Genomic DNA, 13,843 nt, shown 5'->3' on the forward strand with positions numbered 1-13,843 from the left:
CTACTGTGTAGGAAAACGCCTTTAACGCACATTTTGAAAAGTTATTTCTCCATGACAAACCATTGCCCTTTTGGGGAATGGAACTTATCCCCGGAGATATCCTTGCTCCTTGAGTGTGTTGGGGGTTTGTCCTTGGACTCCTCAACATTGCATAGGCTTTTCTGCCGGTGTTGCCTGAGGTTTACTCCAGCAGCCCACATTGAAGATGAGAGTCATTTATTTATTTATTGCAGTTAGCCTCTCTCCCCTTGTCCAACACCCATTGGGTGTTGATTCTGCAGAAGCCCTGTTTCCAGGTCTGAGTGCTACACGCAGACGCACCACGAAAGCAGCCACAATGCGGCCAGAAGCAGCCCAGATCTGTCTTGCCTCTGCTTTGCACAGGCCTCCATTCCGGAGGGTGCAAGGTGTCCCTATGGCTTGGTAACCCAGGGGAGAGCTAACACTGTTTTCTTTTATCATTTTAGTTACGAAATGCCATGGTGAATCGAAAGACAGGGAAGTTTTCCATGGAGGTGAAGAAGACAGTGGACAAAGGGGTACATTTTTCTCAAACATTCTTGCCGCTTAATTTAAAACAAACCCCTGTGAAAAATTAGCTTTTGAAAGCTCTATCTGGAATAAATATCTTTCGCTGAGATCATTTTTCTCTTGTCTTTACTTATCTCAAACAAGATTCATGTAGTACTGTTAACCTGATCATAGTGTGTCCATTTATTTTTATTTATTTCTGAAAACGTCACCTAGCAGACTAACCATGTTTTCTTTTCTCTACGACCTTTTTTTTTTTCAATCTAGAAACGGGTTTTGGTGATGACAAATGACTACTATTATACAGACATCAAGGGTACTCCTTTCAGGTAGAGCTGACCATAATACATGGACATTCCATCAGACCCATCAGTTGTGTTTGTACAAAACCTGCTGACACTCTCAGAGCTCATCATCTGAAGATAACCAGGCACCCTGCCCAAAGGCTGGAGCGAGTGAGGAAGGGCCTCTGCCCAGGCTGCTTTGGTTTGGGGTTTCCAGGAGGGGGAAGATGGTTCAGGCTCCCGCAGGGCAACTCACTCAAGTGTCTTGGCTTTTGCATCTCATTATCCAGCAAATAAGCTTTGGGGGTTCCAACTCAGTGGGGAGAGACAAGTTCAGAGGGTTACCAGGGTCCTTCACCATCTAACTTGCTGCCTAGTGAGTTTCATTTCACCTTTTATTTCCATGACCCAAAATTAAAATTAAAAAAAAAGAATCCTTCAAACCTGGAGGTAGCATACCCATCACCACATGCTGTACTTCCATTTTAATTTCTCTGCACTGTCCTTCTGTGCTTGTTTACCTTTGAATCCTGTTATTTCTCTTTGTAACAGTCCTGGAAAATGGCTTTGCCTCCTGCCTGCTTACAGATGCGTACGTGGCATTCTGACGTCTCCCGCTGCTGTTCCCGCAGCGTCGGGACACCTTTTGTCAAAAGTGATTTCAGTGGGGCTGTTTCCTGTTCCCGATCGGTTGCCTCGCAGGGCTAAGGAGAGAAAGAATTTACTGGCTTTAGATTAATCTGAAAACTAAGTGATGGATTGCTGTCACATAAGGCCAGGGATCATGGGTAGGTTCCATTGGAACCAGAGCAACCCAGGGAACACTAGACTGCTAAGGGTGTTGGCCAAACGAAGAGACGGTGTTTTCAAAGCATGGTCTCTTACTTTAGACAAATGCAGAAAGTAGCTTACATCAGGCCCGAGATGGTGTGATAACCCTGTTAGGCTAGGGAGAGAGTGGAGCAAAGAAGCCCACAGAACAGTCATGTGGCTACACTCAAGTGGTGGTAGAAGTTTTCCTTTTTGCCCTTGGGAAGGGGTTAATTTGCCCCAGTCCCAAACTCTAAGGTCTAGAGAGGCCCGCCTCTGGCTGAAGGCAGGGCAGCAGTGCAGGGGTGCGTAAGGTGGTAGTGAAGAGCCGGGCAAGTGACCCTTTTGAGGGCGTCCAAGAAAAGGGCTTGCGAGGGGGCTGCGCAGCTTGCCACACCTCTTTGTAAACATGCGAGAGCCGCCAATTGCTGCGGGCACTTCCAATCAAAAAATGTACTTTGAAGCAGCTGATTGAACCTAAGAAAAACCAACACCAACTATAATCAGTGGGGTTTTGAAAATAAACTGTTGGAAAAATTGTTTACAGAACATGAAATGGCAATGTGAAAATGAAAAATAAGAAGTTAGCCCACAAGTCTATTCCAGTCGATGCCATGGGTCTCAAGGTCTGCTTTGTTTCTCTGCACAGTCTAGGTGTGGCGCTCTCCAGGGGCCATGGGAAATATTTCTTCCGAGGGAATGTAACCATTGAAGAAGGTAAGATGCCGCTGTGCTCAGTCTTATACTTACGTGGGAAGGAAGCCTGGGCGCCTACTATGAGTTCACTGAAGAACTTGGGCGTCTGTCCAACACTCTGGCCAATCCCTGGACATTTGACTCAACTAATTGCCACTTGATGTCACTTGCTTTCCAACACTGATTCCGAATGGTGGGAACCCCAACCAGTGGGCCTTCCTTATGATTTCATTTATTTTTTTAAAATATATTTTATTGATTTTTTTACAGAGAGGAAGGGAGAGGGATAGAGAGTTAGAAACATTGATGAGAGAGAAACATCGATCAGCTGCCTCCTGCACACCCCCTACTGGGGATGTGCCCGCAACCAAGATACATGCCCTTGAGTGGAATCGAACCTGGGACCTTTCAGTCCGCAGGCCGATGCTCTACCCACTGAGCCAAACCGGTTAGGGCTCATTTATTTATATTCTGCTTTAATCCACAGAGGTGTGGATGCCACTCATAGGAATCATCCTCTAACTATATGCTTCTCACCCATAAAAATCAGAATCAAGAAAAATATAAATTAGTGTAAAAACTCAAGCCAAGGGGAAAAAATGAAAACAAAAATATGCAAGCCTTGGTCTCCTACACATTTAAGCCACAAATTTCACTTGTGTTTCATGGCAGCCCGGGTCCAAAGGGTTCAAAGGGAACTGTGCTCATTTCAATGATTTCCATAGGTCAGAAGGCGTAAGTGGCCCCTTCAGATCCCCAGACCCTCTGGTCTTCAGAAAGCACTGTAAACTCCTAGTAATTGGTAGCAGTTGTTATAGCTCTTTAAGACTAAAACAGTTGTCACACCCTTACTGTCCTTTTCATCTCCCTACAACCTGGTAGCTCAGAGAAGTTACCTTTCTATTTCAGCAGCTCACAGAGAGGGGTGGGCTGGCCTCTGAAGGGCTTCACTCCCAAAGTGGCGGCCTTGAGTGCATCCCTTGCTCAGCCTGGGTGTTCAGCTTTGCATCTCCACAAAGAAGGAGTTGGGCCGCCAAACCAGTGCTCTGTCTGGGTGTCCCCAGGGGGTATGGCCAAGGGCAGAAGGTCTGTTTCAAGTCAGGTTTTAATTAAAGCTGGTTACAAATGAATGAGAAGAACTTCCAGCAGCTGGACCACCTTGTGGCTCAGATGTAGCTGAGAGTGAAGCATGAGATGGGTTGTCATGCAAGAGAAAACGGGCAACTTTGTGACATGGACAAAAAAATAGGATGTATTCTCCAAAATTATTTTTTTCAATTCTAGAATTTTCTGGCTCCATGAGCTCTGTGTAGCTCTGTGTATATCATTGCCTCTGAAGCCAGAAAATATATGTCTAAGCCATCTGAAGTCAAGCCCATGGTCAGAAAAATCAGAGAGATTATGAATAGATTATTGGCCTCTCATGTGTCCATTCCCTTAGTCAAATCCTCAATACATGGTCTGCAAGTTGTTTTGCATGGTCTTTTGGATTATTTTTTAGTCATTGTCTTCTCCCTGTATGTCCCACAGCTGTTAGGCTGAGAGTCAGGTAGAGATAATTTCAGAGCTAACTGTAACCACCGTGCAAAAAATTAGTCTGAATCCTCAGCAAGGGGGAGAGTGTCTGGTTATCCACAAAAATGAGGTCAGATCTTCCTCTCTCTGTTGGTCCTCTATGAATAAGAGGGCTTGCAGTCCTGCCACCTGTGCTGAGTCACAGAGCCTGAGAAAGCTGCTTCCCCTCGGCCTAACTAGGAGAGGCTCTTGTCATTACTAAGGGCCAAGGCATGATTGGTATGCTGTTTCATTCTTGGGGAAGGAAGGAGAACCCTGGGACGGACAATCTCACTTCTGTAGGATCCTCCATAAGGAATGCTGCCCTAGAGAATGTAGGCATTTTAATGTGCTTTGCAAATGCCAGGTATTACAAAGATGGTGAACACATAGACTTGGCTCCAAATGTAAGGAGTCGCTACTGAGGTTGAAGTCGTGGACTGTACTACTACCTGCTGAAATCGCTCCTCTTCTGAATCTCCTTGACACTTTCTCTGCATCTTTAATATCTATTGTACATAATGATTGTTCAATAAATTAGAGACTATCTCATTATTGTCAGCATTAGCAATCATCAGTAGGTGTAATTTTGTCAGGAGGACCAAAATAAGAGGTGGAAGAATTAGAAAATGGTTCAATTTATTTGGTGCCCTAGGAACTCCAAGAGGAAGCAGTAAAAAAGATCTTTCTTTCAGGGTCTCATGTATAGGTTCTATGAAATATAGCCAGACGGCTTTGTGGATCAAAGCCGATGAGAAAAAAAAAACACAAAAAACTAGAAAAAATAGAATTGGCATCATTAACCCCATATTCCATGAAGGCAAGATCCCACATGAGGTCCTTCGCACTCATAATTCCTTCTGCCAGGAGCACTCTCTCCAGGTATCTACATGGCTTTCCCTCACCTCCTTCAGGATTTTGCTTAAAAGTCATTTTCTCAGTGAAGACTTCCCTGACGTCCATGGGTAAAACTGAAACTTTCTCAACCCTTACTAGCTCTTGTCTCTCCCTACCCTTGTTACATTATCTCTTTTTCTTCATAGACCTCACCACTAACTAATACTCTATGTATTTTAATTTTATTTACTTATCTCATTCCTGCCACTGGAAGGTAAATATCAGGAGAGAAGTGATTTTTGTTTTGTTCACTGCTATATTCTTAGGGCCTGGAATAGCACTTCACTCAGTGATCATATGAAATGAAGGGAAGAATTGTTCTAGGAACCAATTACTATCCCATTTAATCCTCTCCTGGAGTCTATCTGTTAGGCATGTTCACCTGTGTCTTCTGGCTGATAAAACTCAGAGTTGAAGTGACATTCCCAAGATCATTCAACCAGTAGGTGCTGGATCCAGGATTTGGTCACTTGGATAATATATATGATGATATTCTATCAAATGTATCCCCTACTTCCTGAAAATCAAGCAGGAGTGTGTGTTGATTGGTCTAGTATTTTTCTGTATTTTACACATTTGTATTTGAGAAAATTGGAATCCTGGGTGCAGTGAGACAGTGCTGGTCATTTGGGAAACTCTGACATCCTAAAACAGGCTATCGGCACCATGGGAGTCTCTGAGTTCATCACTCAGAAGTATGGCTGCTGATAACCCACTGAAATGAAGTCTCATGAACGCACAAGGAAAGAGACTGATTTCACAGAGTTGGGGTGTTCTGGACCATTCTGTGAAAACTCCCAAATTCTCTGTTAGCCCCTATTCTCTCAGCTACCTTTCCAGACCGATGACTCATTTTTACTTAGGATTCTGTAACAACTGGCCATGTTTGTTGGTCAGTTGAGTATTGGCAATTTCATATCATTCAACTTATAATTTCACCCTCACAACCACCCATCAGTTAGAGACTCTTATCATTATTCCTGCTTTGCACATGAAGAGACAACATTTAGAAAAGTAAGGTAACCTGCTGAAGTCGCACAGGAGTTAGGTGGCCTGGCTCAGTCCCCAGCTCAGGCTGCATGGGGATCCAAAGGCAGTGTTTCCACCATCACACTAAGCTCCTCTCCCACGACTCACTGGTGCATCATTCCTCTGCAAGGAGTTGAGGCTTTCCTGGGATACACAGCCATGGAAGGTTTTGAGGAAGAAGTTTTTCCTGGAAAATAACTTGTTTCCTTTGATGAGAGCCCCTTTTCCGAGGCAGATATCTTTGGGGTTGATGTCTACCCTTAATCACCCCAGGGCCCCGCCCAAGGACATTTGAAGCACATGAGAGGATGAGGAGGGTCAGTGCCCCACACAGATGGCATTTACTCATTAATTTCTTCTCCTTGACCTACAGGCCTGCATGACTTAGAACACCCCGATGTGTCCTTGGCAGACGAATGGTAAGAATTAAAATCCTTCATCAGTACTGGTATTTGGTGCTTGCTTTGTTCTCAAGTTTTCTATACTCTCGTGCTCAGTTCTCCTGTTTCAAAGGCAAAGGACGGTGATGCTGTGACTATTTACATGCTCTTGTCTGGGCCATCTCATGTTCGTAGGTCCTACTGCAACACGGACCTGCACCCAGAGCACCGTCATCTGTCTCAGTTAGAAGCGATTAAGCTCTACCTCAAAGGCAAAGAACCTCTGCTCCAATGTGAGTGTGCTTCCAAACGCGGTGTGTGCCTGTGGTGGTGGTGGGGAGTGAATGCAAAACCGTCGGTCGCTTCAGTTTTCCAGGGGAACTTTGCTTTGGCAGAGACTATCAGTCACATTAAATCCAGCCAAATGTCTGCTTCCTGTAGGAACAAGAGAAGGAATGTGGGTTATGGAAAGTCATGTAGAATTCCCAATCCCAGATTAACCCTTTACACCAGATTTATCCCCATACCAAACCATTTAGTCAAATAACCATTTAGTCAAATACCTGAATAGGAGGAAAATGTTACAACTGGGAAGGGACTGTATATATCTGCTCATCCAAGCTCTTCTATTTTATAAATGGTAAAGCAGGGCTGGAAATAGGACTTGTCTTATTCAAGGTCATAATCTAGGTCTCCTGATTCTCTCCAGGGTGGGATTGCCACACTGACATGTCGCCTTTTGTGGGGTATGCGCTGCTCCTCTCCTCCCACCAAGTGCCCTCAAAGGGAGCTCAGTGAGTCAGAAATGGCAGACAACTCGTGCAGAGGGAGGGGCAGGGAGAGCAGCAGCAGGCCTGGCGCTCACCAAGTGCAAGATCAGATCTTATTTTTTTTTATTTCTTTATTGATTAAGTTATTACATATGTATCCTTATCCCCCCATTACCCCTCCATCCCCCCTACTCATGCCCTCACCCCCCTCTTGTCTGTATCCATTGGTTAGGCCTATGTGCATGCATACAAGTCCTTTGGTTGATCTCACCCCCTTACCCCCACCCTCCCCTACCTTTCCTCTGAGGTTTGACCATCTGATCGATGTTTCTTGAACTGTTAGTTGCAGTGGCTACAAACTGGGCAGAGGGAGACTCATCCAAGTTGAGCATGGCCCCTGCCCTGACCCTTAACAGATATCACTTATTCAGTGATGTGAAATGTTCCTTGTCTTATAGAATAAGCACAGCAGCCCTGGGAGGTGTAAGGAGATTGTCCAGACCCTAAACCATATCTTCATGGAATGGATTAACTTTTCTGGATATGCTCTGATAGAGAAAGGGTCAAATGGACATCCTAGGAGCCAAATTTTTTTTCTTTGACTTTTTGCAGGACATATTTTTAAAAGTATAGAAATTAAATTTTAAAATCATTTACATTTACCATCAAGTCTTAATATTTTGCCATACTTGCTTCCTGCACATTCTTAAGGAATAAAACATAACAGATAATATTGAATCCCGAGTACCCCTGTCCTGTCCTATTTATTTCCCAGAGAGAATTGCCATCCTGTATTTGTTCGTCATTCCCATACATTTTATGCCATAACTATATACAGGGTGGGGCATGAGTAGGTTTTCAGTTGTTTGAATGGAAAATAATGCAATAACTAATAATAATACAAAAATAAGTTGTTTCAAGTACTCCGAACTGTAAGCCCACCTTTGCCCACCCTGTATATAGGTATCCATTAAAAATATGTAACATTATTTTCTATATTAAAATATAAGATGTCTGCAAAAATGTGTACACACTTTAACAGGTGATAGCTCAATTTTGAAAATGAAATATATTTTAATAAACACTGGCTTTATAATTATTCAAAGTTTTCGTATAATTTTTTGGGACACCCTATATATTTTTCCATGTTTCTTTTCTATACAATTTAGGTAGATGGTATACTATACATATTATATATTGTGTAATATTATATGCATTATTCTACAACTTGAGTTGTCACTCATTGTAATTTTGAGATGCATTTTGTGTTGCTTATTTAGCTCTGATTCATTTGTTTGAATTACTATATAATATTCCGCTACATGACAATTTTTCAGTTTATCTGTTTTTTTGTTTTTGTTTTTTTCTATCCTTCTTTGGTGATGGGTTATTTATTTATTTATTTATTTTTACTTTAAAAAAATTTTTAAATCTTTATTGTTGAAAGTATTTTATATTTCCCCTTCCCTCTCCCCCCATTGACCCCTTCTAGCCAGACCACTCCCCAAGCTCCACCTTGTTCTTCCCCCAGCCTACATGAGACTCACCTGCTTTATGTGATAATGAGTTGTCCCTGTTGTGAGGTGATTGGAGGGCTCTAGGATGCCTCTGCTGGACTTGGGATATCCCCCTGATTCCTTAGCCTCTTCCCCGGAACTCTGCCAAGAGTCCCTTTGCATAGGGACTTATCTCCCCCTCTAAAATGAAGGGGGAAAAAGGTTTTTTAATGAAAGAAATCACAAAATAGAGTCCCAGGAGTTAGGAGGTTAACTTCTTGCAACTGACTGAAATCAGGGCCATGAAGACCCACAGGCTTTGACAGGGGACAGAAATGGGATGAAAATAATAAACTCTCCAAGGACTGCCGGCTTCTGGTATCCACACCCCATGGTTGGCCTGGGGTCTATGGCATGGACTACTAGATGCGGGGAGAGAGAGAGCAGAACACAGAAGTGTGAGGTTCCCAAGACTCTCCATTTACTATTGTCTCACCCAAACACTTAGGGGGATCCTGCATTGCTGGCAAGTCAGGTGTCAGACTGTTTCATATTTTCAGCTGATGGGAGGTTAGTATATAAAGCAACACACTGTGTGAGAAAGTGGCCTGCAGATACTGCAAAATGAGTGCTGGGTGCTTCTCGTGCCCCAATTTGGGGCCCGGCCAGAGCCATCTTCTCAGGCCTGCCCCTCCCGACAGGTGATAAAGAACTGATCCAGGAGGTCCTTTTCGATGCTGTGGTGAGCGCTCCCATTGAAGCCTATTGGACCAGCCTTGCCCTCAACAAATCTGAGTAAGTGGTTGCACGTGTCCCCCTTTCATGGCCATTTCCCCACAAACAGTCCGAAATATGGTTATAGTTTAAGAACTAAACTGTTTGAGGAGCTTGGTGTTAAAGTTCTTTAATTTTCCCCAAAGCTCCAAACCACAAGAGCTAGAGCAGATTAGCGGCTGGGGCTTGGATGGCAAGCTACTGGGTTTGACATGTAATTTGTTTGAGTTTTAACATTACATGAAATTCAGTATGCGGAGGTAGGGTGACACTTCCGAGGGGGTGGGGGGCAGAAGGAGCCTTGTGCTTCCTGCCCTGCTGTGGCTGCCTCTACTTCGCAGGCTGGGAAGTTGGGATTCAGGCCAGGTTTGCTGGTGAGCAGGATAGGAAGTAGGAGCTCTGCTTCTTTAGGGTGTCAGATGTAACCCTGTGGCTCTACTCCCCAAGTGGAGGATGCCGGGGGATGGGAGCCAGCAAGGGGAATTGTTATCAAAGACTATGGTGAGAACTGTCTCAGCAGCTTATTATTATTATTATTATTATTATTATTATTATTATTATTGCTACTATTTTAAGTAGGTGTTTAAAGATTAAAAATAATAAGAAAATAATTTCTTTTTCTGATATCTTCACATCAGACATTATTCAGTTCTCCTTTTCTGCTCTTCCTTTTTTTTCTTCCTTTCTTTTGTCTTTCCTTCTATATATTCTCTTCTATTGTGTCCACTATTCATTCTGCTCTCATTTCCAGTCATTCATTCATTCATCAAATATTGATGACTATGTTTGTTATATGTCAAGGATGAGGCCAGGTGCTGGTGAATGGAGGTTACTCCATTAAACACGGTCCTTGCCATCATGACACCTGTGGTATATAGTGTACTATATTAATAAGAATTGTGATAACTGTTGAAGAAAAAATAAAGACATAGAGATTGTAATAAGACCTAGAGTAGAGATGGAAGACAGGAAAGGCTTTTCTGAGCAGGTACTAGCTCAAGGGTTGGGGAGCATTCGAGGGAATTAGAACAGCATGTGCACAGGCCCTGAGGTAAGAAAGCACTTGATGCATTTGAGGGATTTAAAGAAGGCCGATAGAAGGTCAGTTGTAACATACCTGGAGATGAGGCTGCAGAGGGTTCAGGTGGTTCAGGACCTTGGGAGTCAAGTTAAAGGTTTTGGATTTTATCCTCAGAGTACTGGAAAATCATTGAAGGGATTTAATAAGGGCATGATTAGATTTGTATTTTTTTAAATAATTGGTCATTATTAGAGGGTGGAGAGTTTTCTTTTAATATATTTTATTGATTTTTTACAGAGAGGAAGGGAGAGGGATAGAGAGTTAGAAACATCTATGAGAGAGAAACATCGATCAGCTGCCTTCTGCACACCCCCTACTGGGTATGTGCCCACAACCAAGTTACATGCCCTTGACTGGAATTGAACCTGGGACCCTTGAGTCTGCAGGCCAACGCTCTATCCACTGAGCCAAACCAGTTAGGGCTAGATTTATATTTTTAAAGATCCCTTTACTGCTGTGTGGGGAATAGATGGTAATGGAGTAAGAACAATAGAGGCTCCACAGTATTCCCAAGGATTTGCCACTCAGACAGGGCAGCGGCAGAGGGCACAGGGAGAAGAGGTGTCCAGGTGGCATGCTTCAGAAGTAAGGCCCCCAGCACTTGAGGGGAGGGCAGCTGAACTGTCAAGGATCATTCTCAGGTTTATGACATGAGTAACTCAGGGCCACTTCTTAGGACAGGCAACAATGCAGAGCAGGTTTGGGACTGGATTGGCCAGAGTTCATTTCTAGACATTTTAAGATTGCACTGACTAAAAGTCTCCTAAGTGGAGATGTGAGGTAGCTGATTTTTTACATGAGCCTGAAGGCCAAAGAAAGATGGCCATTCTCATTAGATTTGGGGCATTTTTGGAATGATTACCTGCATGGGTTGTTCCTGGAAACGTTGGGAGAGCATCAAAGCCCTTCCTGGGATTGCATCCTCTAGTGCAGTGGTTCTCAACCTTTCTAATGCCGCGACCCTTTAATACAGTTCCTCACGTTGTGGTGACCCCCAACCATGAAATTATTTTTGTTGCTACTTCATAACTGTAATTTTGCTACTGTTAATGAATCGTAATATAAATATCTGTGTTTTCCGATGGTCTTAGGCTCTACAGCAGCAGTTAACCTGTGGGTCGCGACATTAGAAAGGTTGAGAACCGTTAGCAGGGTCATCTAAGACCATCGGAAAACACAAATATTTACATTACGATTCATAACAGTAGCAAAATTACAGTTATGAAGTAGCAACGAAAATAATTTTATGGTTGGGAGTCACCACAACCTGAGGAACTGTATTAAAGGGTCGCAGCATTAGAAAGGTTGAGAACCACTGCAAGTCTAGTGGATGTGGAAATGTTTCTTTAGGCTTTCCTGAAACTCAAAATCCTGTGCAGAGACTGCTGATTCACTCCTAACACATGCTAAAGATTTCCAAAATGGTAGTTTGCTTTGCAGTCCACATCTGTAACTGATTGGGCAGCCTGGCTCTCCAATTCTGTATTGGCTACAAGCAGAAACAAATGCATTGTGTTGGTTTTTATTCACCCCTTAAATACTTAAAAGTAGTATTGACCACTTTGGCTACCATCGAAGATCAAGTAACCAAATGATCATATACTGCAGATGACATGGATAAGGCTTCCAATCCAAATGTTACTAGCATCTAGGGCAGGGAAATAAATTCAATAATCAGTATTCTCTTTATACTTTTATTGAAAATAAATGTATGCCTTGGCTGAGAAAACCATTTGGTTTTTTTAAAAGGAGTATGCATTGCAAATATCCTAAAGAACTTGTTCAAACATAAAAATAAACTTGAAAGTTGAAAAATAAATGTTCAGTGACTTTTCAAATGACTTCTCTTGTTAAGGCCATTCTTCGGGTTCCTATGAATGGCATCCACAGGGCTGTTTGAAGAAGCCATTTCTTTACTCATCTCTTTGGTGCTGGAGGTGAGGATAAGGCCCCCTGCTCCAGTAGAAGTTACAAGTTGGTGCCCCCAGATGGTGTTGAATTTAAGTCCTAGACATTTCCAGGCTGTGGGATGCTGCAGATTTGGTTCAGTGCCTCACTTGCTTATTTTTTGCTAATGACAGTTCCCACTAATGGTCTCAGGGCCAAAAACAGACTTTGTAGCATCAATGCAGAAAGCTTGCTTTCAGGACTTGCTTCCTCTCTTTAGAGTTGCTCCCATTCTGAGCCCGCTGTCTCTGACCTTGCACCCAGGAACTTGAGGTAAAGGTGTGCTTATTTAGCTTTGGGGATGCATTTTCTCATGATGCTTTTGTTGTCATGGAGTTCTTAGATTTCTTGCAAGAATTAGGATGAAAACTTTTATAACTGATGAGAGTTTGCATCCTGTGCTGGTATGTACGTTTCTATAATTTCTTTTCCAATTTCAGGTTGTGAAAGTGCTAGCTCATAAAAGGTTCCATGAGTCTTAAAATGCAAAGGCGATTATCTGTTTACCATCCAGAAGGACCCCTGACCCCTGCTGCTCTGTTTCAGGAATTCTGACAAGGGCGTGGAGGTCGCCTTCCTTGGCACTCGCACTGGCCTCTCGAGGATCAACCTGTTTGTTGGGGCTGAGCAGCTCACCAATCAGTAAGTCGGGTGGGGGGCGGGGTCCTCTGTGGGGCTCAGAGAGATAGAGATACTGAGGCAGGAAGTTCAAAGGGAAGCTTATTTAATTTCTTGATCCCACCACTGTTGAAGTGAAATCCAGGCCACCCCAGGCCTGTTGATACTTTGCCTCTCCGTTCCACCACGGGGGCCCCAGCATGTGTATTCACCTGCCCATTGGCCCTTCCATAACCCTTTGCTCCTCAGGCTTCTTGGCTTCTGTCCACCAGCCTGGCGCCCTCTCCCACCCTGGTGAGTCATTTAGGAACTCTGGACATGGTGTGGCTGCTGGGGGGCAGCCAGAGGGAGGACCGCTCGTCCCTGACAAGTGGCTTCGGGGAGTTCAACTGTTCCGCATGCAGCTCTGCAGAGGAATTCCTGTTCGTCCCTGTCTGTCCGGGAATCAGTGCCCATTTGTTTGTGTGCATTTTGAGAGACCTCTGTGTGTCTGCACTGAGCCCCACGCCAGGAGTAGGCAGGCTGGGGTCACTCGGTTGGACCATGTTTCCTTGCGCTTCCAAAGAGACCCAGATGGACAGTGTGTAGGGCTTGCCGAACCCAGGACCCAGATTCCCTAACATCGCTGCTCAGTTCTGTGTCTCCAGAGAGCCATGGGTCCTTAACTCTTCAAACTGGTGTTTGTCCAGAGCTGGTGTGGACCTGGGATGGTATTCCTGAGCCCATTAATAAGTTTGCTCCATTTCTTTTCTCTGAAGCAAGAGACCTTATTAGGCCAGAGACAAACGGAGCCTGTGATTCAGAAAGTTTGCAAAGTGCATGTGTGGGTGTTCAGAGGTTCCCGGAGAACCTCACACCACTGATGACTTCATGAAACCAAGTCTGCTGTGTGGCAGGTCCATCAATTTGTAGACGTTTTGTGGACCTGCTTCTAATTCCTGTTCAAGGACTCTCATCCCCAACACCTCAAGCTTGT

At 43.8% G+C, this 13,843-nt stretch overlaps 1 protein-coding gene across 1 annotated transcript in view; it reads left to right on the forward strand.

Annotated features, from left to right (window-relative positions):
• CACNA2D3 (calcium voltage-gated channel auxiliary subunit alpha2delta 3) overlaps positions 1–13,843 on the forward strand; it is a gene marked incomplete at both ends in the record, with an annotated part of 817,125 nt that overhangs the window by 631,453 nt on the left and 171,829 nt on the right. The window contains 7 exons of the mRNA XM_079795466.1: positions 468–539; positions 799–860; positions 2,275–2,342; positions 6,175–6,220; positions 6,377–6,474; positions 9,149–9,242; positions 12,796–12,891. Of these exons, the coding sequence (XP_079651592.1) occupies positions 468–539; positions 799–860; positions 2,275–2,342; positions 6,175–6,220; positions 6,377–6,474; positions 9,149–9,242; positions 12,796–12,891 (536 nt within the window). The remainder of the gene's footprint in view (positions 1–467; positions 540–798; positions 861–2,274; positions 2,343–6,174; positions 6,221–6,376; positions 6,475–9,148; positions 9,243–12,795; positions 12,892–13,843) is intronic.

This window comes from Cnephaeus nilssonii, assembly GCF_951640355.1.
Source record: "Cnephaeus nilssonii genome assembly, chromosome: 17".
Taxonomy (NCBI): Eukaryota; Metazoa; Chordata; class Mammalia; order Chiroptera; family Vespertilionidae; genus Cnephaeus; species Cnephaeus nilssonii.